At 42.8% G+C, this 25,729-nt stretch overlaps 1 protein-coding gene across 2 annotated transcripts; it reads left to right on the top strand.

Moving 5' to 3' along the window:
- Positions 1-640: 640 nt before the first annotated feature.
- Positions 641-25,493, top strand: ZNF365 (zinc finger protein 365). 2 transcript variants are annotated; one of them, XM_084903966.1, is made up of 6 exons: positions 651-990; positions 2,933-3,688; positions 16,479-16,659; positions 21,619-21,656; positions 22,618-22,883; positions 23,683-25,493. In XM_084903966.1, exons 2-5 carry the CDS (start codon positions 2,946-2,948, stop codon positions 22,877-22,879), a joined length of 1,224 nt encoding a protein of 407 aa, XP_084760092.1. In that variant the 5' UTR covers positions 651-990; positions 2,933-2,945; the 3' UTR covers positions 22,880-22,883; positions 23,683-25,493. The 2 variants fall into 2 exon arrangements, with proteins under 2 accessions (XP_084760093.1, XP_084760092.1); XM_084903967.1 differs by lacking the exons at positions 21,619-21,656; positions 23,683-25,493 and having other exon boundaries at positions 641-990; positions 22,618-22,787.
- Positions 25,494-25,729: the final 236 nt, after the last annotated feature.

Raw genomic sequence — 25,729 nt, 5'->3', positions numbered from 1 at the left:
GTAAAGTGAGATCCGAAACACCCTGAGGAGTCAAGAAGATGCATTTAACTGTCTACAGAGGAATAATCTCTCAATTTGACAAGAAAGCCCAACAATAACTTTCATACTGGTTTCCTATTTCAAGAGTTAGATTAGAAATATCCCAATTAAAAAAAGAAAAGAAAAAGCTGAGTCATTCGGATCCTCCAGGAGGGAAGAAGGCTCTCTTTAGGATACATCTTAGCTTCTGTGGAAGAAGGGGCATGTCCCTCGGGTAGGGGTGAGTCACGCTGGGGGGGTCTTGTTCCTTTATTTATACACAATCCAAACACCTGACTGGATTGGTTCTGCCGGCTGGCTGGCTTAGCGCGAGGACCCGGGGCTAGGAAGGCTAGCATAGACCCTCTGGGTTAGTCATTTTGGGACATCCTCTCCCTGTTGCTTAGGATGAAGTGGTCCTAATAGAAACACCCATAAATAAATCCCCAGACCTTCCTGCCAGCATGTTATCCAAAAGGATGCCCAGCCATGCTTCTCCCTCATCCACCCTCTCCCGCCCCACAAGAACTGTCAAATGCAGAAAGCTTGCCAGGGCCTGCAGAAAGCTCAGCGCCTGGGAGGCCGGCACGCTCTCTCCCCACCCCCCACCCCTTCCCTCTCCTGGGGAGCGATCTGGGCATCTCTCCCCACGGAAACCTGGGTCCGATCCAGCTCCAGGGGGTGGGGGGAGGCGGTGCTCCCAGCGGCTGGGCAGAGCGGGGTGTCACCGGCCACCGCGGCGCTCCGGGAGCGCTGGCTCTCCGCGCGGGGTCCCCGCAGCCACGCGCCACGCTCCGCCCTGGACGCGGGGCCCGGCGCCCGGGTGCGCGCTGGTGTCTGCCGGCCTGCGGCTGATTTACGGCTTTGCCGAAAACCGAAAACCGCTCCTCCCGCATAGCACCGGCCGCGGCGGCGGCAGCAGCAGCAGCAGCAGCAGCGGCGGCGGAGGCTGCAGCTGCAGCAACAAGTCAGGTAAGTGGTGGTTGCGGGGCCTCTGCGCCTGCAGCCCGGCTCGGGGGTGAGGGGGTTGGCCGGGCTGGGAAGGAGGTCCCGGGCTTTTCACCCCCCCACCTGCAGGAACTCGTGTGCTCACGGGTCCACTTTGCCACCAGGGGCTGGCAATGCTGGGAGGCGGGCACAGGGAGAGCCCGGGACCCTGGAGGCTGGGTCCTTGCCTGCTAGGTTTAGGCAGATGGGAAATGAGGGCTTTTCTGCTAACCCCGTGGACGGGGATTTCCGCTGGGCCCTGGAAAGTGTACATAGACCCGGAGTGCATGATTACCTATTTCCCCTGCAGAATGCCACCCTTTTCCCTTTGCCCCCTGGCATTCTGACTTCCCCTACCTTCACCTTTCGCCTGCCTATTGGGCCGGCATTTGCATCCCATCCCAGAAAACTGGTGGTGAAACAGCCAGTGTAGCACAGGAAGAGGCTCCCCTGTCAGGGGACCATTTGCAACTCTGCACCTCTGCTGTTGAAGAGGCTGAGGGCCCAGGAACAACACTTTTCAGCCTAGACCCTTCGCTGAACTTCCTCTTTGGGGGCCCAGTGCTTCCTGTGTTTAACTAGAAATCATTCCTGGAGGAAATAGATATGGTGCTGCTTGCAGAATTAGCTTGCTATAGCAGTCATCTGTTGCTAGGGCTCAGATAAGAAATTCCTACAAGGAACTAAGAACATCCAGTTATCAAAAGATGCCCGCCTGGTTCAAACACTGGCCAACTCTAGTGGTTGTCTTTCATGTCTAGAGGTAGATCCTCAAAATAGGATCAGAGACAAGACAGATCCATCCAGAACATCCTATTTTAATAAAGTCTTAGAAGTGGCCCCACTTAGATCAAAAAGTATTTGACACTTTGGGTTCCCAAATTTTAATACATCGAGTATGGAGGGCCATTGTTGTTATGGAAACATTTGCTTTATGTCATCACAGCAATAATTAAAGGACAAAATTAAGGGCAAACATCGCAGGTTGAACAATTTTCAGCTGATTGTGTGCTCAGTGCCACAGTACCTCATTTGAGTGACATCTTTCCTATTCTTGAAGGATTAGCTTTGACAATTCATGCTGACTTTTCCTCGTTTTTTTTTTTTTTTCTATTTGTGCTTATCAGGCTGTTAGTAAAGCAGGACATGATTTTGCAGTTAATGTACTAAATTCAGGAAATTTGAATCCACTTCTGGATCTGCCATTTTCCATCTGGCCTTGAATGAATTTCTTTACCTCCTTGCTCCAGTTTTCTCATCTGTAAAAAGGGGATGTTACTGGTCCTTGTAACCAGGGGTTGGCATACTTTTTCTGTCAAGTCCAGGTATTTCGTATTTTTGGCATTGCAGGTCACAGTGCAAAAGCAGTGGTAAATGATACAGAAATGAGTGGATATGACTCATTTGACCCAATGAGTGAAGTTGGCCCAAGGATTATAGGTTTTAATTTTATAAGATACTAGAGGCCCGATGCACAAACATTTGTGTACTCGGGGGTCCCTCAGCCCAGCCTGTGCCCTCTTGCAGTCAGGGAGCCATTCAGGGGCCTAAGCCACACTCTGGCCTCCCTCTGCGGGAGGCGGCTGGCTGGCAGGTTAGGGTACAGCTCCGGTGGGTGAGCGGCTGACCCTGTCTCTGCCCATTGCCCCTCTGCTGGTCACACTGCTGACCCCCAACCGCTGTCCCCCCCGTGCCCGCTGGCACCTGCCTTGGCTGGCCTGGCACTACCCACTCGCTGGCCCTGCCCTCCCCATTGCCAACCAGTTGTCCCGCCGTTTTGCATATTAGGCTTTTATTATATAGGATTATATGCAAAGGTTATTTGAAACCAAAACCTCTGCCTCTAAGGAGATGAGCGACAACAGTCATTTCAGTAGCATTTTGCAAACAGACATGGTAACTCCCTGCTTTCTGTTCCTCTGCCCAGGACTTTTAGAGTAATGCAACAGAAGGCCTTTGAAGAAAGCAGATACCCCTGGCAGGAGTCCTTTGAGAATGTTGCTGTGTGCTTGCCGTTCCGCTGCCCAAGGTGCGGAGACCATACCAGATTTAGAAGCTTGTCATCACTGAAGGCCCATCTGGAATTCAGTCACAGCTACCAGGAAAGAACCCTCCTGACGAAATGCAGCCTCTTTCCGTCCCTCAAAGACACAGATCTAGTCACTTCCTCAGAGCCCCTGAAACTGGGGAAACCGCAGAGCTGCGGCAGCGTGGTGAAGCAGAAGCCCAGCTATGTTAACCTGTACAGCATTGCCCACGAACACTGCAAGGACAGGAAGCCCTTCGAGGTGGTGGCCGAGAGGCCCGTGTCCTACGTGCAGACCTACACTGCAGTGGATCTATGTGACGACCCGCTGGATGGGCCCAGGGCCAGTCCCGGGTTCCCCACCTCCGACACCAAAGCTGCTTTCGAGGCCCACGTCCGAGAAAAATTCAATCGGATGGTCGAGGCCGTGGACAGGACCATCGAGAAGAGGATCGACAAACTCACCAAAGAGCTGGCCCAGAAAACGGCAGAACTGTTGGAAGTCCGGGCCGCTTTCGTCCAGCTGACTCAGAAAAAGCAGGAAGTGCAGAGGCGAGAGCGGGCCCTGAACAGACAGGTGGACGTGGCCGTGGAGATGATCGCGGGGCTGAGGCAGCGCCTGACAGAATCGGAGGAGGAGCTGCTCAGGAAAGAAGAGTAAGTGGCGCTGGAACAGGATGCTCACCCTTTGTGCTGGGCACCCACCCCCAGATCACAAGCCAGTGTTAGGCAAGGTTTGGCGCTGTTCCTTGCAGGTGGTACCTGGGCTGCATTTCTCATCCATGTTGTGGAAAGTGGGGGGGGGGGGGGGGGGAGGGGGGGGGAGGAATAAGGTTTTTAATATTGTTTACCCTCCCTGTGGATGGTCAGCAACCTGAAAGTCAAAATACCTATTTTTTTCTCACCTTGGAAACTGTAAAATATAGATAATATGTAATATATAATAATAGATAATGTTTTTTTTTCAAATTAATATTTTTTATTTTCTTTTATTTTTAAATATATTTTATTGATTTTTTACAGAGAGGAGGAGAGAGGGATAGAGAGTTAGAAACATCAATGAGAGAGAATCATCGATCAGCTGCCTCCTGCACACCCCCTACTGGGGATGTGCCCGCAACCAAAGTACATGCCCTTGACCGGAATCAAACCTGGGACCTTTTAGTCCACAGGTCAATGCTCTATCCACTGAGCCAAACTGGTTTCGGCTAGGTAATGTTTTTAAGGAGAGATGTCTTGTTTCTGTGGTGGGTGCCTTTTCCCATACTCACTGGTGAGCGGGAGGGTTGAATGGGCGGGCAGAAAGCTGGGCTGGAGAGCCTTCCTTCTTGACTGTCTCCATGTAATAAAGTCAAGAATATGAGATGCTGTCTCATTCAAGTGTAAAGTATGCGCAAAATGCTTTTGGCTTCTTTGCCATTTTGGATTTTTCCGCCTACCATAATTAAATGTCGGTTGATTGCCGAGAATCCATCCAATTACATTTTTTTATTTGGAAGAAGCAGACATTAGGAAACCCAGAGGAACTGGTGATATTGCTGTGCTTCTGTGATTTAAGTTGGAGAACCTTCTTTTTGTAAAATGCTATGTCACACTAGAGTGAGTCACGCATGCTGCTTGCAAAGAGTTGACCTGGTTTTCACAAGTTATAGGTGTTCCGATAAGCTAATACTTTAAAAGTCATTGTACTTAGAAAAGCATTTCCTTGTCAGTGTTATGGATGCAATACAAACTAAAAAAAAAAGTATACGTAACAATGCCATGTATTACCCTAGAGAAGCATGTTGGATTTAGTTATAAATGGAGTACTGACATTTATGGAATGAAAGGACATAAAAATTGATAAACTACAACACCCTGGAAGGAAGGTTTCTAAATTGAGTTCCGTTTTAGAGACTGACTTCATTTCATACTTTCTCTGCCCCGTGGCACTCTTCTTTATGTGGTGTCCCTTAAAATGGAGTAATTAAAGCTGCCTCCATTCGGTGAGAGGCTAAGAAACCCTGAATATTAAGGAGATTCACTGTCGCTAAACGCTTACATGCTACCTAGAGGGAAAGCCTGCTCTGCTCAACTAGACATTTTCCAAATATGTATCGAGAGCAGAATTAAATCAGCCCCTGATTTACTTTGATCTTAGGGAAATGATAGCTAATGAAGAATCGTTTTCCCTTGGATTCTGGTGTTTCCTGGTGGGAAGTGAATGCCTTGGTCTGTTATGGCCACCTGGGTGACTAACATTACACAACTGGAGAAATAGCTTATGGGGTTTCCCCTGTGTGCCGAGAAAAGCTTAGAATTAAATGTTGTGATATTTCTGTTTGATTCAAGAGCAGTGAATTTAAAGAGGTAAGCAAATTAATTGTTTGCATTTATTTGTTGTATTTTATTAAATCTATAAGGAATAATGGATATGAGATTTGGGGTGGTGGAAGACAGTTTGATGATAGGATCATCTGGTTAGATCTAGGTTATAGCCAAGGATCTAACTTTTGGGCTCAAGGATGCTTTATTATTAAACAGAACTGGTAAATGAGCTTTAGTAAAAGTGGGCCATCCATGGATCAATAATGATGTGTTATGGTTAATCCAATGCTGTCACCTGAAGACCAGGTGAAACTATCACTAGTACATACTTGTAAGAAAATTAACGTGTAGAATTGTGTGTGTGAAAAGTCCTCCCTCCTCTCCAGGCATACCTACGCCATAACCATATATACTTTATACATAGAGCTACTGTGTTTTTTCCAAATGGAATCATGACACATGTTATCCTGCTACTTGTGTGTGGAGTTTGTTTTTGTTTTAACATAGTATATTGTAAGTATCTCTTATGCACTAAACAGTTATGTCATTCCTCTTGATTTCTGGGTGGTATTCCATGGTATGGATGCATAATGGCTGATTTAATCAGTCTGCTATTGTGAATGCATGGTTTTGTTCCTTTTTTTTTTTTTAGTTTGAAAAATAGTGCCTCTGTTAACGTCCTTATACATATATCTTTGTTCATATTTTTGTGAATATATGTGAGGGTAAAGTTGATTTTTAATATGAAATTTTTTGGACTACCAGAAGGAAAAAAAAAGCAATGAGATCAAATTAACCACTTTAAATGAAAATACAATGAAACTGCCTTAAACTTGTAAACATAAAATAACAAAGTCTTCGTTTTCTTAAGCCTTCATTTGGCCTGTCCTAAAGTTTCTGTATTCGAAACTCAAATAATCATTCTTTCTGTGCATAAAAAAGGACAGAAGGAGTCTTGTCCAAGAAGGACAGTGGAGCCCTTGGTTTGAGAGATCGACGATGGCCCTTGCCCTCAGTGTCCACAGTGTCCAGTCCCCCTGCCACGTCCACCCCCAACTCTCTGAAATGGGGATGCAGCACAAAGCAGCTGCCCCTCAGCCACACCATTGAAACCGGGTGGATTTGACTAGATCTGCCTGGCTGGGTTGGGCCATGCCCCTTCCCTCCTTACCCTTCCTCACAGAGCTGAGCCTTCCACCAAAGAGGTGACCTTTCAGATATGGGAACTGCTTGACCAGGGAACCTACCAGGAACTGTCCCCCCCCCCCCTTGTGAAACCCCTCCCAATGAGCCCTCACAGCCCATTTGTGGAAGAAGGTAGGGTTGTTACAATACCACTCAAAACTAACTTTCACTTCAGGGACCCTATGAGACACAGGTGATAGATTTGTGTTTTTTTGTTTTGTTTGTTTGGTTTTTTTAAAGCAAACATCTAGTATTTAATATTCACTTGAGTTTCTTGACTATGGATTTTCCCCTCAACTTTAAAATTCTTTCTTTAAACTGAAATAAAAGACTCTGAGGGCCGATTTTGCCCTGAGACCATCTTTAGCCAGAATGAACTTCAATTGTAGAAGATATATACACTGAGTGGCCAGATTATTATGATCTCTGAACACATAATAATCTGGCCACTCAATGTATGTGTGTGTGTGTGTGTGTGTGTGTGTGTGTGTGTGTGTATGTGTACCAGTGCATGAATTCGTGCATGGGTGGGGTCTGGCCAGCCTGGCCAGGGGAAGGGGACATGGGCGGCTGGTCGAACTCCTGATTCATGGGACAATTTGCATATTAGCCTTTTATTATATAGGATATACACTGAGTGGTCAGATTATTATGTGTTCAGAGATCATAGTAATCTGGCCACTCAGTGTATATGCTTGGTAACAGAGGAGATTGCTTGAAATGGCAATATTTTGTACTTCTGGGCCAGTGAGCCTCATTGTATCTTTGTAGAGAGGTATCTCTATATTTCTGGAGAGAAAATAAAAAAACAAAAAATTCTCATTGTCTTCACAAAGCCTGTGCAATTTTAAAAGTCCTTTGGAAACAGGTATTTACTTATTCAAGAGTATTCAGGGCTGCAGGGTAGCGCTGTCCATAATCAGGTAAATCAATCCTGGCCAACCTTGCAGGAAGGTATCCTTTAACAAGAATGGGTGGCTGTGGGTAGTAGCTGGTTCCTGGCCCAGCTGGTCACCTGGGGTTTGGAGAACATCCGTGTAATAACATCAACCCTTCTTCTGCAGGGAAGGTTGGAAAGTCCCACCTGACCGCCTGGGATGTGCCACTATGCTAGGTGTGTGGGGGGAACATAAACTTCTTGGTATTTTTCCCTAAGGAGCTTACACTCTACTTAGGAAGCATTAATATATCCATGTCCATGCCCATGTTCAAACCTAGGACTTTAAGCAAGTACTTAAATACAAGTATTGGTTTCAAGTTGATAAAAAAAAAAAATCAGAGGACAGATTTTTCTATTTAAGAGTTCACACTGAAGGAGTGAGGACAAAGGGCAGGATGTGCAGTGGTAACCAGAGGACAGTGACATTGGAGAACAGCAGGGAGGTTAGAGATGACCCCTGAGAGGACTGTGTAACGTTAGTACTAGAAGGTACCCTGGTCTCCTGTAGGATCACACCCTCATTTTACAGATGGGGAAAGGAAGGCCCACAGAAGTGTTATGACTCATCCAAGGACAAACATTTAGTATCAAAGCTGAACCTGGAACCCAAACTCCCTGTCTCTCTGCTGAGTGCTTATTTTAACTCACTCTGTCTCAGCCAGACTTTTGAAAATGTGCTATTTGCCCAAAGCGTCAAGACTTAAGTAATATTGAACCGGGCCCATTTTGGAATGGATTTGCTCCTTTTCTATTTTGAGAGGGCTGCCAGGGTGACATCATTTATTTTTTCTGATGTGATTAAAGCAAATGTCAGCTGGCATCATAGGTGTTGGGAAATTGGGAAATGGTCATGTCATTAAGTCTGGTTATGATATTAAGCTTCTGGAACACCAGTCAGGGCTTCTAACTCCCAACAAAGGCTCTTAGCTTGACGCTCTACATGTCCATGCCCAGCCAGGGGGGTGCACATGCCACTAGCCTTTGATTGCGGCGAGGGGTCTCTTTGTAATTCCACCTCTTCATTTCCATCCTGATCCCTTGTGAGCTAGAATATAATCTTTCCCCCCTCTTCCTACATCATTTCCCCTGTTTCCCAGACTGGATTCAGCACAAGACAAATCTTTATGGAGTGTGTGCTGAGAGCCAGGCGCTGTTCTAGGATCTGGTAAGGCAAGTGGTAAAGCCAATGCTTTCATGGCAGGTAGAGGCCAGAAGGTAACATAGACAGTTCCAAGGTCATCAGGGGTACAATAAAAGAGATGGATAGGAATAGCCTGACCCAGGTCACGTCCATTTGGGTTTCTATCCAAAGCTGGCTGGAGAGCACTGGCCTTTAAAAGGCAAGTTTGATTTGGAAACTTGCTTTGCACAACTAAACCCTCTTGCCACTTAATTATGTCTTTCCCATTTTTGATGAGCCAAAGCAGTGAGTAAGCAACTTGTCTCCAGAGCCAGGAAGCAGGCCAAGGAAAATCATGTCAGATGTAGGGTTCAGTTGGACAGGGAGGGATCGGTTCGTTCCACATTTTAATGTGTTTACATAAATGGGGGGTCGTCTCTTTCCAGGCTCTGTTCTGTGCAGATTTATAAATTATCGTACAAAAAAACAACGTCAGACACGCCCTCAGCACGTGCCATCAGCCTTTGATTGCAGTGAGGGGTGGCACATGGTAAAATTTAGAGACTCAACAGATTTGTCTGTTTTTCTTTCTCTCTCACACACACTCCCTCCTCTCTCCCCCAACCCTACCTGACAGATTTTTGGCCTGAGGGACCTAGTCTGTAAGTGTTGATCTACTTAGAACGAATAAAAATAATTTGACTTGCTCACTAGTTTTAAATGCTTAATGAGAAATTTATACTTCTTCGTTTATTCAAAGAAGCCAAAATGAAAGAGAAGGCTAAGGATGTTACGGCCCCAGGTGTGTGGTAGGTGTAGAGTCCACCCCATGGAGCCTTTGGGGTGTACAGGAGCTGACCCTGAGCCCCGAGTTTGCAGCCAGGTTCCTGGTGCTCAGAGATGGTTGAGTGTGACTTTGGGATTTGTACTGTGACCGGCATCACGGTCTGTCTGAAGTGCTCTGTGATCAATGGCTAGACTATTTTTAACTGGAGGTATTTTTTTTATCCTTTCATATACCTCTGAAGAGGTTCATAAGTCAGAAATGTAAAATGAAATTTAAATAACTTGGTAGAGCTTTGCCTTTGGGAGGAGAAGCTGATATTAAAGTGTTGTTTAAGAATAGAAGAGAGGCATCCGTTTTAGATCCCACCTACATTCCTGTAGGAGGTACTTGTAATATAGGTGACTTTTTTGCTTTATGCTCCAGTACTTGTCTGGAAAAAGATAAAAAGAAACTTAAGGATCTTTTTAATCAGTTCGAGATTTTCAACTGGAGATGTAGCTGCATATTTTATGCATTCAGCAGAATCTTGTTGAGACCCTACTGTGTGCTGGGCTCACAGTTAAAGGAGCAGGCAGGGTCCCTGGTTTATTCACCAATTTTACAATGAAATGGGGTCAATGGCACTAGTCCTCTGCAGTGTGTACTGAGATAGGGTGCAAGATTCTTCCTGAGAACACAGCAGATAACCTAACCCACACTGAGCCACGTGCCTGGGAAAGCTTCCCTACAGGAAAGCCCTGACACTGGAGGGATCATTGAGAGTGGGAGCTTGGCCCGGCAGGTGTGGCTCAGTTGGCTGAGCATCCTACTGTGCACCCAAAGGTTGGGGCGCATGCCCAAGTTGTGGTTTTGATCCATGGTTTGGGTGAATATGGGAGGCAACCAATCAATGTTTCTCTCTCACATCAATGTTTCTCTCTCTCCATCTCACTTTCTCTCTCTAAAATCAATAAAAACATATTTTAAAAATAGTGGATGCTTGGAAAAGGCGGGTGTAGAGACCCTGCTGGAAGAACAGCATGTGCAAAAATAAGGCTCTGGCTGAATGGAGTTCACTGGTGCACATTCATGAGGCCCAAGGAATATAAGCCTATAGGATGGCCATAAAAGCTGGAAACATAAGGGAATGGACATCATAAGGGGTTTATTTATAGTAGATTACAATATGTGATAGGATGGGTGTGTTGACCCTCATTAACAATGAGTAGTGCATTGCCTATGTAAAATCGAAATGAAGACCAGCATTCAGGTGCGTTTCCCTCTATCTTTATGTCTGCTTCTAGAATGTGTTGTTGACAAGACAGTATATACTTTGTATAATATAGCCTTTGACTTTTCTGAGTGAACCTGTCTTTAACCTACCTCAGAAAAAGTAAGTGAGGTGGTTAAAATAATATCCATGAATGAACGCGTGAGTGACAAATATTTGTTCTAAATAGAGCTTTGATTGCACTGAAAGGGCTTTTTCACTCAGTGCTTCTGTATGCTGTGTTTGTTTCTGAATGTCTATGAATCTGTCAGATTTTTAGGTCTGCAAGTCATTTGGCAAAATAATGAACTTTAGGACAGTTTCTTTTACTATACTGGTGGGATTTTTCCCCCTTTAATGTCAACTATTGCCTTAAAGAAGCATGTGTCTCACTGAAGCTTAAAACTTGAAACCTTGCATTTAATCATACTTAATCTTTAAAAATATAAATAAGAAGTCAAAGATGGGGCTGAAAGTAGCCTGGGATTCGTTCATTTCCCCAAAGATGGCTGTACCCACACCCTGATTGAGTTTCCCCCAGGTTCGCCCTGATCTTCTCATCTGGCCTTCCAGCCTTCACACTGTATTTCGAATCACAGGGTTGAGAACCAAACATAGAACCACACAAGTCTTTCTACTCTTCTGTCTGATAGCATCATATTATTCTTTTCCTCCAGTCACAGTCAGCGCAGCTCTGTAATTACATATTTATTTTAGTTCTTGTTGCTTTTAAGGTCTGCTCCTTCCCTTCACTACTGGCCACATCTGGCCTGCGACGTGTTTTTGAGGAGCCCGTGAGCTAAGAATGGTTTTTCGCATTTTTAAATTGTTGAAAAATTAAAAAGAAAAATAATTATTCATGATATATGAAAATTATAGGAAATTCCAATTTCAGTGTCCGTAAAGTAATTTTAAAAATACATGTATTGTTACAGAGCCATGCTCCTTTGTTTTCATGTCACCTCTGGCTCTGTTGCCATAGGCAGAGTTGAGGCGTGTCAGGGGGCCCCTATGCCCTGCAGAAACATTTACTGAAACACTTACTCCCTGGCCCTTTACAGAAACAGGTGGCTGGTCCCTGGGTTAGACAGGAAGCTTCATGAATATAACCATGGGTTTATGAGTGCCCCAGCACTAAGCCCAGTACCTGGTAGCATTCAATAAATGTTTGTTGAGTGACTGAGTAATGGAATAATTAAGTGTATGGATTATGGCTTCACCTTACTTGTGTTTGAGCCCATGTTGCCCACCCTCCTCAGAGTTCTGAGGTTCTGGATCACTCTGGTACACAGAAAGAGGCAGTTCCCAAATTTGTGGCCTCACTTCCTCTTACACTCCTGAAAAACAGTCTGAGGACCTCAAAAAGCTTTTGCATGCATGAATTTTATCTATTGACATTTACTATATTAGAAATTGAAACAGAAATTTGAAAATCACGTATTAACTCATTTACAAATAGGGATAACAAATTTATTCTTGCTAACATAAATACACATTTCTATGAAAAATGACAATTTCCCCCAAAACAGTTCAGTGAAAGAAGTGCATTGTTCATACATTTTGCAAATATTTTTAATGCCTGGCCTCAGAGAAGGCAGCTGGACCTTTTTAGTTCTTCAGCATTTCATCTGTGGCAAATTTGAAGTAGATGAAGGAAACCCAGTCTCACACAGATATGAAGTAGGAAAATGGAGAGGTATTTTAATACCATTTTCAGAGAATAGTGGGTATTCTGCTTTGACACTATGCCAAAATTCAACAGTTGGTAGTTTCCTAAAAGTTAATGGCATCGTGGAATCTGAAATCATATCAATTGAGTAGTTTGTTCTCCGTGGCCTTGAAATCCAGTGAGTGGGTATTTTACTCTTTGGAGTATAATTATCGAAGAGGTTACAAGTGCAATGTAGTTCAGTTCTTTCTTTTCCATTCAGGAAATTCCCCAGATCCTTGGGGGAATGGGAGGTGTTTCTGGACATTGTTCACCCAGACTGTGCAGGATGTGAAAGGGGATCCAAAGTCGTGCACACATGCCGCTCCCCAGTCAGTCATGGGCTTTGTCGCTGTTTTCATTAATCTGGACACCCAAACGCAACCTCAGTAGGATGGATTTCTCCAGCCCCTGTCTTGGGGAACTTCTCTTTTAAAATTAAATCATCAGGCTTGTTTTAACTCTCTCTCTCTCTCTTTTTTTTTTTTTCAAAGTGGATGTGAAACATCCATAAACTGAAATTAGGTTAGCATTGGTGCCACGCTGGTTGACAAATACAAAGGGTATTAACTTCTCGGCTTCAGGGCACAAGATAATTGGATGAGGGGAAAGTTAGGAAAAGATGCTTCTCTTCTCCAACATGACATAACACTCCACGGAACAGCTAGGAGCATTAACGTTAATTCGTAAAAGTTTTATAGGGAACCAGCAGCAAGACATGACATGATTTAAAAACACAGCCACAGTAACGCGTTCAGATTTGTTTTCCAGATTTTGAGATGTTAATCCTGTGGGATTAAGCTGTCAACTATTGCTGTCTTATATTTTAAACAGAACAGAGAGTCCAAGAATAGTAAATATGCAGAGAGAAAAAGAAGACTAGAAAAAATGGTGACAGTAGTTACCTCTGGGTGATGGGATTGTGGGTGTTTTTGTTTGTTTGTTTGTTTTCCTCCTTGTCCTTTTTAAACATTCATTACAACAAGCATTTATTGATTATTATGTATCATGTGTTGTATTGAGTGAGGGGCTTAGAGCAGAGAATGAAGCTGATTCAGCCCTTGCTCAGTTAGATCTTTCAAATAGGTCAGCTTTCATATATCCTATAGTAAGTGTGAAATCTTTCTTTCGTGAGATAAATCTGGCCAGTATTATAAACCAAAATGAATTGAAAAAACACAGTGGCTGTTTTTTTCTGAGGTTTTGGTGAATGAGGCTTTATGGGTTTTTGGTTGTTTTTCCCAGTAGTACCATTTGGAGACTGTTTCATGATTCAGTTAACAACCTACATTGCACCTAAGAAATCTCTGCAGTCAGTTTGATGCCGAATCAATTAAAACCTTACTGTTGGGAAGAGGACGGAGGAGCTGTGCTTTCATTGGTGCCTTTGAGATGTGAAGATACTCTCTCCAAAGTGTCTCAGCCAGAAGTTGGAGCCACGAATGTAGCACTCAATGGACCCTCCACTTAACCTTGCTGCTAGTTAAGGTTCATGACTCACCTAGGAGGCAGATCAAAGCCGAATGACAGTGGAGCTTGAAAATTGGCTTGTGTCCATGGCCTGAGCAGCTTGGAAAGCCCACATCTATTCAGGGCTCTTAAGGAAACATCTGGAAATAAACTTGAAACTTGATGATGAAAGAAAACTCTTTTCCAAAAGGACTCTTATTTCTCACGGGTGACTATTTCTTGACTACCAAAAGATAATGGAATTATTATGGGATTGGGGTTTATGTTTGATCCCGTAGGAAAATAGAAACATGGTGGCTGGTATACTGAGCAATTCTTCCAGTGAATCATTTCTGACAACCAGTCACTTTTAAATAAATATACCATTCCCAAGGTTTTGCAGAGACATTTGACTTTATAGGAAGTCTCAGTATGGCTAAGTGTGACATAATATATTTGTGAGAGAAAAATGGTGACTAATTACAAAAGCAGCTCCCTGACTAGTCAGACAGAAAAGAGCTGGAAGCTACAGCCAGTTCCCTGCAAAGACTTTCTGTGAAACTATGACTTCTGAGCTTGCCTTCCCTGATGTTTCTACTTGTAAGAAATTAGTGAGCTCAGTGGAACATAAAGATCAAGTGGAGGCTGAAAAGATGCAAAGTAGGCAATTAATTTAATGGACTCTCTAGAACAGGGATGGGGAATGTCTGGCCCACGGGCCATATAAGGCCCTCAAAATCCAGCCCTGCTAAGGCATTGTGGTGAGTTAATTAAATGTTTGATCAAATATAAAAGTCTAATTTTTAAGTTGATAACTTCGTATGGCCCACAAATTATGTTGTAAATATCCAAATGGTCCTCAGCAGAACAAAAAAGTCCCCCACCTCTGCTCTAGAACAACTGCATGAGGTTAGATTTTAACAGTAGGATTCATTTATTTAAAATGAAAGAGGCTGGATAATGTTTAAAATCTTGCTGCTGGCCCTAACTGATTTGGCTTAGTGGTTAAAGTGTTGGCCTGTGGACTGAAGGGCTCCAAGTTCGATTCTGGTCAAGGACATGTACCTTGGTTGCGGTCAATGTTTCTTTCTCATCAATGTTTCTAACTCTAGCCCTCTTCCTTCCTCTCTATAAAAAAAATCAATAAAATATATAATTTTTAAAAATATCTTGCTGCTGTATAAGTTAAGCATGGCCAGAAAAATGAGGGTTCACTCCTCGAAGGCTGAGAGAGATATTGAAGACACAAAGGAAACTACTATATCCAACAGGTATTAACATTATGGAATTCATTATACCCAGTAGGAGTGGCAGAACAAACAGAGGAGATGGCTGGACGGATCTTCATGATTTCTTTTTTTTTTTTTTTTATATTTTTTATTGATTTTTTACAGAGAGGAAGGGAGAGAGATAGAGAGTTAGAAACGTCAATGAGAGAGAAACATCGACCAGCTGCCTCTTGCACATCCCCCACCGGGGATGTGCCCGCAACCAATGTACATGCCCTTGACCGGAATCGAACCCGGGACCTTTCAGTCCACAGACCGACGCTCCACCGCTGAGCCAAACCGGTTTCGGCATGATTTCTTATTAAGAGAGATAAATTGGCTGAGGAGAACTATGGTACTACACACCTGTTGGTAGTGTTGATTACCTGGAACATGACCTGAGAAACAGGCTAAGCACAGAGAGAGAGAGAGAAAGAGAGAGAGAGAGATGTGCTTATGCATACACACATGCATAGAGGTGCTCCAGAGATGGCTTCCAAAATGTTACTTTCATACTTGCATTAGCAATAAAAAGAAAACATAAAATAGTAATAAAATAATTTTTTTTCTGGATTTGTGAATCCACAAGGAATTAAGAAGGTAAAAGAGTATTGTTTGGGGTATTTTGCACAACTTTTTAGGGAAAGGCAACATGTACAATTCTTCTCCTACATCAACTAAAATAGCTTTCCTAGTGGGCCTGGATTGACATCAAGATAGCATTTCTTAGGCTGTTTCATTCTTAGCCCAAACATCTACTGTTGGACCAGATGACTCATTTTAGACACTTGCATTAAGCACAGCCTCTTGCTTTCATACCTTCCCTCTGTGTAGTATTCTCTCCCCTTTTAAAATATAAGTCAGATCTTTTCTCAAAAGTGTCCAGTGGATTCCCACCTCATTTATAATAAAATTGGGAATCATCACAGTGACTTGTGAGGCCCTACCTGGCTGTCTGCTCCCACCACCCTCTCCTTGCCCACTTTGTTCCCACCTCCTAGGCCTTTTTGCTGCATCATAAACCCATCTACACTTCCCCCTGAACTCTTCCCAGGTGTCTGCTCAAATGTTATCCTGTCCAAAAGGTCATCCCTGACTTTTGCTTTCTAAATATCACTCACCCCTTCCCTTCTTCTGCTGTCACTCTCTGCCTTCTGGCATCCAGTGTCAGCTTTCTCCTTAGCACTTACCACATCTGGCATTTTTCTTTTTTTGGTATATTTTATAGTGACTCTTTGCTACTAAAATTGTAATCTCTAAATGTGAACACTAAAATGGAATCTTAGCTCTTTTGTCATTGCTGTGGCCATCCAGCCTACGGCAGTACCTGACAGTGTAGACACTCAATAAAATGTGTCGAAGGAATGAATTCCTGTCTCATTTCTCCATTTTGTGGTTTTGTTTTTGTTTTTGTTTTTTTACTTTTCCTTGCAGAGAAGTTGTAACATTCAACCATTTCCTTGAAGCAGCAGCTGAGAAGGAGGTTCAAGGGAAAGCTCGGCTCCAGGACTTTATTGAGAATTTGTTGCAGCGGGTGGAACTGGCGGAAAAGCAGCTGGAGTACTATCAGAGCCAGCAGGCCGCAGGCTTCTGCCGGGACATCAGCGAGCATGTGGTAAGTGTGATAAGTCCTGCAGGTCCAGCCAGAGTGTGAGGTCCTAGGTTTGGTGAGATCCAGTTAAGGACAGAGGAAAAGGGAGCTGGGGAGTGATTTATAGGGATTCTCTAGACATCATTTGATAGTCCTGCCCAGCCATACCTGTGTTATGGAAGTGATACAGGTGAACCCCAGGCATCAGGAAATAAGCTTAATTCTGATGCCCAGTCTCCAGTTCTTCACCCTCCAACTCCATGCCAAGCTGAATTGGTAGAAATGTTTTTATACTTGTAGAATAAGAGACCCTCCAAAGGGTCTGTTTGTCTTCCTGGGCTTTTAAATCTTCTGTAAAAATGAAGCATGCTCTATAAAATATTTTGAATATTATATTAAATAATATTCAATTAAATCCTCTTAAATCCCCTGCTCATCACCTGACTTTGGTGGATTTGGAATTCTAAAATTGAAGCATAGCATGGATATTTTCAGTCTTCAGGCTCTTAAGTAACCCAGAGCTAAGAAGTGTTAAAATTCTACTAGGCTAAGCCAGGAAGATATTAGAAAGAAAACAGTGGAAGGCCAGGAGAAAGCAAGGAAGACCATTAGTTCTCTCTGTTATTTATATTTCTGTGCCCACTTCCTCTGCTCAGTTTATTTTTCAATTGCTTGAAAATTGAACACCTTTTATAAGAAGTAGCCAGTCATTATTTCTTGTTATGCTGTACCATGTGACCAACAGTTGAACAGCATCTCTGCTTTGTAGTCAGATGTGTATATATGCATGCACACCCAACGTATACACACACATAAACATATGCACATATATACACATGCATACATACATATAAAGAAGCATGATAGAAAATTAATGAATATTTATGTCCATGCTCTCTGTGTCCCAAATATGAGTGACATACATCATCTGCCTTCATCAGACTTGATTTATCGATACCAAGGGAAGACTTGAGTAATTCAAATAAAGGGCAGCTCAGAGTAAAACAGGGAATTTGGATGTGGGAGCTGCTTGTGAGTAGAGCACGATCGGCTGTTGGGAGGTGAACTCTGACTAGTGGAGGGAGTGTATATCTCTCTGAGAAGACCAAGAGTGAGGTGTTTGACTTATAAAAGGATTTAGCAGGTGTAGGTTTCCCTGTGCTCAGGTGTAATCCCCTAACTCTGCTTTGAACCATAACGTTACCACATTGTGAGACAATCTGCAGACCCTGGGACATGTCTCCTTTTTACTTAGTCTACTTCATCATCATCATCATCATCATCATGTACACTCACCTATGACATTAGGAGCCATGTCTCTGATGTAATTAAAGGGCTGAGTCTGGCCTCCCAGGGTATCTGTGGCTCTAGAGACACAGAGGAACTTGGGTGCTTTTAGCAGGAGAAGCTTTGGATCGTGTCTTTATTATCCTCTGGCCCAGCCTAGTGAAGGTCCAGAGCATCAAGAGGCCAGGCTTCTGGAGCCTCACACCTACCCACTAGGGGAGCTCTGGGCCCCAGCATACCCCAGGATCTGCAGAACATTCCCCCCACACATCAGCCGCTTCTTTCAGAGCAGCTGGGAATACCATGCCCAGCCTGGCCTGGCTCTCGCCATCTCAGCTAAGGCTACACATAGAACACAGTGTGGATCCTCTTTATCTCCTCTTCCATCCACCCCAGTTCTCTTCCTCCACTCCTTCCTCTATTTCTCATTACCACCTCCAGATAGCAGTGACATTTCTATAATAAGTCAGTGTACAATTTAATTCTTTCCAAGGTGTCTTCTAGCTCTAAGATTCTTTTGTGCTCTAGAAAAACCTCTTCCCCCGCCCCCCCCCCCCCCCCCCATTTAATGCCTTCTCTAAAATAATGTTTCGGCATCTGTTTCTTCCCCTTAATCCCCTTGAGCATGTTTGTTCTTTTTCACCTGGCTGGTTTCTAAAAGTGTACTCTGCTTACTCAGATATTTTGTCTTTATGCTCTAAAAAATGCTGTCGAATTAGACACAAAGTGACCCAGTATCCCATCTGCCAAAAAATCACGGACAGAACTGCTCACACAGAAGGTCATGAAACAGCTTGGATAATCTTATTTTAAGTGTTGCATTTATTTCCTGCAGGCTGCTAAATGAGGACTAGCAGTAATTCATTGAACACTTGCTTATTGGGGCTGCCGCAGCACTTACTGCGTGCTGAGGGAACTGCTGTGAAGGAGACGGGAGAGGCCCCGGCTCTCAGTGAGGAAGGGCTCACAATGAGCAAGTAAGCAAATAACGGAGATCATTCTGAAAACGATAACCACTGATCAAGAGCGAAGTCAGATGACACGTGTAAGATGTCTGCTTCAGTGAAACCCTTCCAGGAAAAGCCTTGCTGAGGAGGCAGTTTTGCACTGTGGCCTGGATAACAACGAGCCAGCCCTGAAAATATGCAAGTGGAATGTTCTAGGCAAGGGACTAGGAATTGCCTTAGGAGGGAACAGACTTGGTACCTTTGAATGGTAGCAGATGAAGTCAGAGAGTTGGGAAGGATCAAGGTCGTGCTGGAGCTTGTAGGTCCCGTAAGGAGTTTGGAGCACAGAGGGAAGCCATTGACGGGTTTGATGTTGGAGGTAGCCTGGGTAGTTTTAGCAGAAAGCCTGGTGCTCTCTGGGGAGTTGAATGGGGGAGTGAAAGAAAGAGAGAAGTGTTGGAAGGCTGTTGTGGTGTGGCAGGGGAGAGGAGGTGGCAGTTTGGATAGAGCGGAGGCAAAGAGAAGTGATGGGTATGGAATGTGTCCTGGGAGTAGAATGGTTAAGATCACTTGGCCTTGCTGAAGGATTAGATTTATCAGGTGAGGATAGGAGGAATCCAGAATGAATATGAGATTTTGGTCTGAGCAGTTGAGTGTGCAGGGCTGCCGGAGGCCCTGGGGGCTCGAAGGAACAGTGGCCTCTTGTGTTCACGGGGAGGAGAGCACGTGAAAGTCCACAGTGTGTGGTAACTGGTCCCACCTTCACCCAAACCTCATCACCTGTAGGATCACAGGAGATATTCTGATCCAGCCATGAGTTCCACTTAACTTTTTCTGTCTACATTTCCTTGTTTGTATATAAACACATGTTTTTTAGGGAGGCCTTGCAGAGTGAAGACTTGGGTTTGAAGTTCAGTCCTAACACTGGTAAAGCATTGAGGCTTTAACCAGCTACTTAACTTTTCTGCCTTAGTTTCCATATTTGAAAAATGGGGATTATAAGGCTTACCTCTTAGGGTTGTTTTGAGGGTTAATTGTGCTTGTTGCATGGTGAGTGTTTTACCCAGTGTGTGATGTATAGACATGCACAATTTATGATACCATATGTGAGGTGATGGTTCATCTTTACCTATCTTTATGTCTGCATTTCCTTTTCTGTAATGCACAGTAAATTATTCCTATTTCCTGAGGTCCCAGCAGGGTCCATTAATTACATCCATAAATGTGCTGAGATTGTGGTTCTTAAAATGTTTTGGAAGTCAGGGACTCCTTTGAACGTTTGAAAACATTGTTGGCCTTTTCCCCAGAAAGGGAAGCATATGCATACGTATTCATTCTCTCTCTTTCTCTCTCCCCCCCTGTCCTCACTCCCCGCCCCCCACATCTCTCTCATAAAATCCCAAAGTGTCTTGTATATACACATAAGCAATACATATACAAACTATATGTATACATCCATACAGTAAAGTGAAAAATTATTTTTTTGTTATTTTTTGGAGCCATCTGGCCCACCTTCTTTGTTCTTTTTTATTTTTTTTAATTTTATTGATTTTTTACAGAGAAGAAGAGAGAGGGATAGAGAGTTAGAAACATCGATGAGAGAGAGACATTGATCAGCTGCCTCTTGCACACCCCCTACTGGGGATGTGCCCGCACCAAGGTACATGCCCTTGACCAGAATTGAACCTGGGACCTTTCAGTCCCCAGGCTGATGCTCTATCCACTGAGCCAAACCGGTTTCAGCTGGCTCACCTTCTTTGTATGTTGCATACTCTCACAACCCTCTTGTAAGGAAGGTGCCTTTTTCTGTTCATATTTACTAACCTCATGCCAAAGCCAGCCAGTGTGAACAGGGTCAACAATAAGGCTGACTTTGATTGTCAGAAAGCAGAAGGCAACCTTCTTGGGGACATGATCCTCAAAAGTGAAGAAAACTTCTTTCTGATTTGCTCCTGACTACAGCTCAGGCTGCAGACAGAAGAATCTATGCCGAGCCTCATTTCTCAGGTTTATTCCAGCAGGGGGCATGTGTCTTGGCCACCTTGGGCCCTGCATTTTCTTTGTCATTCTCATCTTCTGCTTGTCTTCCTACCAATTCTTTAGTGACGGAGATCAGCAGCAGAAGGTTTGGGATACACTGGGTTGGCCTGTAAAATGGATGGTGACATCTGGATCACAAAATGATAATTATCAATTTATTCTGAAAATGATATTCCTAGCTTGGCCACGAACGCTCATGAAGATATTTTAATGGGAGTGAAAAATAATTTCAATGTTAGATGGCCTCAGGGACAATCATGAAGTTGTTGGTCCTCATATGCTCTGATTTTAGAAATTACGTATTTTAGGCGATAAACATTTTATGCCCATTTTTCCCTTAGTTGATACACTGTGACCAACCACAGCTGTAGTAAATTAGCTGCAAATGCAGTCTGAATCCATCAAGAAATAATGGTACATCATTCCAATTTTTAAAAACATGTTTCTTCAAATGTTGCTCTGTTGGGGGACTGACGTTGGCTTCTTGCAAATCTCAGAACAGGAAGCCAGAGAGGCTCCCCGAGTGAGCGGAGGCCGAGCGGGAGAAGTGCCTGCTCGCTGCTGTGGTGGAGGGCACCATGGGCGATGCTGCCAGCAGTTCCTGGTTCCTTAGTGGGAATACCGTTTCTTTAAAATCTAAGCAAGATTTTATAAACCAGATTCAATCTTCTCGTTAAGTAATGTTTTTTTCTTATTTGTTTTCTGTTAGCTTACAGATAGCTCTTCAAATAGGAAACCCAGATGCCTGTATGTATACCTTTTTATACTTTGGCCATATGATAACGTTTGCATGTTTTCCTGTTGCATTTTGTTTGGCATCTATAATGTAAATGGTTTTGAGGGTCTCAGGTAAAAATTCACTAGCTTATGTAGTTAACTTTCTAAAATGTGAGTGTGACTTTTATTTTTTATTTACTTTTTTATTTTTTTTTTGGTACTACTCACCTAAAGATATTTTTTCTATTGATTTTTAGAGAGAGTGGAAGAAGGGGGAAGAGAAACATTAATGTGAGAGACGTATTAATTGGTTGCCTCCCGCACATGTCCTGACCATGGCCAGGAAGCAAACCTGCAACCTAGGCACATCCCCTTGCCCAGGAATCAAATCCAAGACTCTTTGGTGCAGGGGTCAACACTATAACCACTGAGCACACCAGCCAGAGTTCATGTGACTTTTAGTTATGCTAGTTGTCTAGTAGTCTATGGCAGTATGATAGTACTATAGGAGTATTTATATGGTATTATGTAGTATAATTTTTCTCTTATTAAGCTATAGTTAATCATAATAGCTCTATAATATTATACTATCAATGTAATATGTGTACTATATTATATATATGCACTTATACCATGAATCACATACTTTATAATAACTGTACTGCAAATTTGTCTGAGTCCCCTAGTAGTTACTTAAAGATTCATAAGATATAGATTCTGCTCCCACCTTCTCTGTAGACCAACTGTATATATTATCCTGGCTAGTCATTTAAATCTCTGTTCCTCTCTATATGTTGGTGAGAATGCAAATGAAGGTCACCAGAATTTTTGGAAGAAAAATACCAATATATGTCATTTGTTTTATTGGCAGTATTATCCCTGCTCTAGCATGCAGGAGTGATTGTGCTATAGGTAGCTTTCATTCTTTTAAGTTTTTTTTTTTTTTTAAATCTTTCTGCTCATCTCCCTCCTCCCACCCGACCATCTGTAGAAGCCGAGGACACCCACATTCAGCGTGTAACCACCCCGATCTCAAGACTCATTTTCATCCAAAGGGAAGGAGCTACCTGAAAAAAGCCAAGGAGGAGAGGGCCAGCATGCAGCCTGCTAAGTCCGTTCACGACCAGGCCGACACCCCAAGAGAACTCTACAGACCGCTGAAGAAAGGGGAGCTTCTGGGATTAAGTCGGAAAGGCAATATCAGGCCCAAAATGGCCAAGAAAAAGCCAACAGCGCTCGTGAACATCATCTAAAAGGGTGGGTGGCCGGGGCCGTCCCCCTGGGCTTTGGGGAATGTTGCTCTAGGGGCTAACAATAATGTCCTTTTAGATGTACCCCAAAGTAAGACACAATGAGAAAGCAAAGGGCTAACACCTTTACTTCCTGTTCATGCAATCATGTAGGTTAGTCAGAATTTTACAAACAGGCATCTTGGGGTACCAGAATTTTATTACAGTTTTCTTGTAAAAGCAAGAGGCAAATTGCAGAAATAATTTTTTAAAAGGAAGCAGTCTTTCCCAAAAGTTTAGTAACACAAAGGTCCATGTTCTAAAATAGTTAGCCCAGTGTTCAGTTCTTTCTGCATCTAGCATTCTATGCAGTGCTGACTAATGCTCGGACCCAAGGCCACACAAGATACCAGGTGCTGAAAAAGATTCATATGTATCCACTGCTCTCAAAATTGTGAGATGGGGAACAAGAATATAAATTCTCTTAATAGCAGTGAAAAAAAATATTTTTGTTTGTTTTTAACCTTCCCCTCAATTGGTTTGAAAGCCTCCAAAATAGGAATTCCAGTTTCCCAGTGTATTCTGGTTAATCAGGACATCGGCGTTGGGGTTGCTACAGGGACTCGTCTATTCAACTTCAGTTCTCATTTGGATAGACTGTTTTCCAGCTTGTTTATTAGTATTTGACCCAGGTGTTTTGTTTCCCCGGATGCATGTTTGTTCAGACTTCGGTGCACCTTTGCTGTCTTCTTTGGCTGGGTGTTCTGCACCCTAAGACCGTGCTCCGGCCTCTGTCTTAACAGCTGTCTCTATTGCTGTGGTTGCAGGAGGACATAAAACCCATCACGGGCTCAGGGCCTGAATGGTTGGATGTCAGCGGATCGCACGTGCAGTGCATTGCGAACCATCCTGGAGACGAGCCCTTTCCCAAGACCTTCCCCTGACAATGTCCACGGCCTCTCTGCGAGCTGCAGGCATGGCTTTCTCCTTGCTGGCCTACCTTGTCCACCTCCTGCTGCTTTTGTGCCCTTTCGGGATCAAAATTTATGATCTTATACCTTTCAGCTGGCTATCTGAAATGTCATTGTGCACTGCTTTCTAAAGTAGCTTCTGAAATAAACAGGACATGTGGGATCTGGAATCTGAGACTGTCCTCCTCTCCCGCCCTAAAATGGCCTTTATTTCCAAAAGACCCATCTGTTAAGAACCTCCTGCTTTATGATTTTCTTCAAGAATGAATTTTCATCTTTTTTAAACTTAGTGTTTATCATTAGATCTCCTGCAGAGTTTACAAGTGCTGACATCCTTCCAGAAGTAAGAATAATTATGCCCACAAATATTTACATATATATAAAACATATAAAATATATATGTCAAGTATATTAATTTATTTTTAAGTACTCATGAAAAAGGTATGTGTTTGTGATGGGTGGTTTTTAAACTATGTATGTTAGTTTATGTAAATTGAATTCTCTCATTTTAAAAATTAAAACTGTAACCTAATTAATATTAGTAGAATTATGGTTGTTATTACAATAAGCATCAGATTAGCAGTGCATTAAAAATAGGTAATTAAGCAATTACTTAAAATGACAGTAAGTTGAAAAGTGTAACTTATCATTATATAAATATTTTTAGCCTGTTACAGTGAAAATGTTGAATTTTGAATCTTGGCTTTAACTTTTGACTCATGGGTGTGGGCAGTTCATGTGGTGTATAGGCAACTATCAAGTGGAAGAAAACATTGCTGTGAATAACACTGTTCTGGCTAACATTGTAAAAATTGTGATGTTATATGATTAATTTGGAGAATTAATCCTTCCCAAGATTATTTATTATTGGTATTTATGCCACGATTCACTTTAGCCTTTTACATACTAAAAAATTGACTTGTTGGTTGTATTGCATGCTAATTGTCCCCGTAACACAGCTTGTTTTGAAAGATGGTATAACCAAACTTTCTTTTCTAATTTTATTTAGTGAAAACAACATTTTCAAAGTCCATTTAACATGCTAGAAGACAAAAAGCTCTTTTTAACAGTGATACCCAGTGATCTCCAGAAAGCGCCATAATGTCATATCTACTCTATGTAATTACACAAGACAAATGATTTTAAGATTATATTACAAACAATTTTTAGAAAAATTTCAATTGAAGTCTGACCCTCACACAAGAAATGCATTAGACACATAACTTTGCTCTCGGACGTGGAAGCTGGCTCGCTCAGAAGGGTATCCCACTTACATGCCATGGCCTGAGCCGTGGTTCCATGTCTCATTTGGGTCTTATTTAAAAAAAATTTTTTTTCTTGGCCACATGGGAAGCCAATCTTAGAGTTTCTCTTTGGAAGAAAAACCAAAGTTTCTGGGAAAACATGTTCAAGGTTAAACTGAAAAAATGGATCTAATTAATTTTGTAATGAAAAAAAAATCTGTATTTGAACTGTTCTTTCATTCTTCCTCCCCACCCCCACCCCCAAACTACGTTACAAATTCTTAACTACAAAATCCAGATTTCTTAGACACAATTTTACAGGGTCGGTTAGTTGTCTGGAAGTTGGAATATTCTCTTCCAAGAATTAAAAAGGAAGTTTTTAGATTATGAAATATTATAATAAAAAGCTATATTTCTGACTAATGTGTTACTATGTTTTGTCTGAAGTGTTTCTGGGGAGCCAAATATGCTGATCCATTAACAGGGAACAAAGTGGAATAAGCTGTTTGTTGTACATACAATCAGCAGGATCTTGTATCTTTAAGCTTTCTTAAGAACTTAGCTTGATTGTTTTTTGTTTATTATAATGTCTATATCTCAAAATTCTTTTTACATATGTTCACACTGAGAAATCCTCATTACAAGCTCATTTGGCACTT

Source organism: Pipistrellus hanaki (genome assembly GCF_964339955.1).
Source record: "Pipistrellus hanaki genome assembly, chromosome: 14".
Classification (NCBI taxonomy): Eukaryota; Metazoa; Chordata; class Mammalia; order Chiroptera; family Vespertilionidae; genus Pipistrellus; species Pipistrellus hanaki.
This window is presented reverse-complemented; position numbering and strand designations above follow the sequence as displayed.

Excerpts from the sequence above, each read along its gene's own strand:
- ZNF365 (XM_084903966.1), top strand. The coding sequence starts at position 2,946 with ATGCAACAGAAGGCCTTTGAAGAAAGCAGATACCCCTGGCAGGAGTCC. Across the intron at positions 3,689-16,478 it reads GAGCTGCTCAGGAAAGAAGA|AGAAGTTGTAACATTCAACC; the intron begins GTAAGTGGCGCT and ends TTTTCCTTGCAG. Across the intron at positions 21,657-22,617 it reads AATAGGAAACCCAGATGCCT|AAGCCGAGGACACCCACATT; the intron begins GTATGTATACCT and ends GACCATCTGTAG.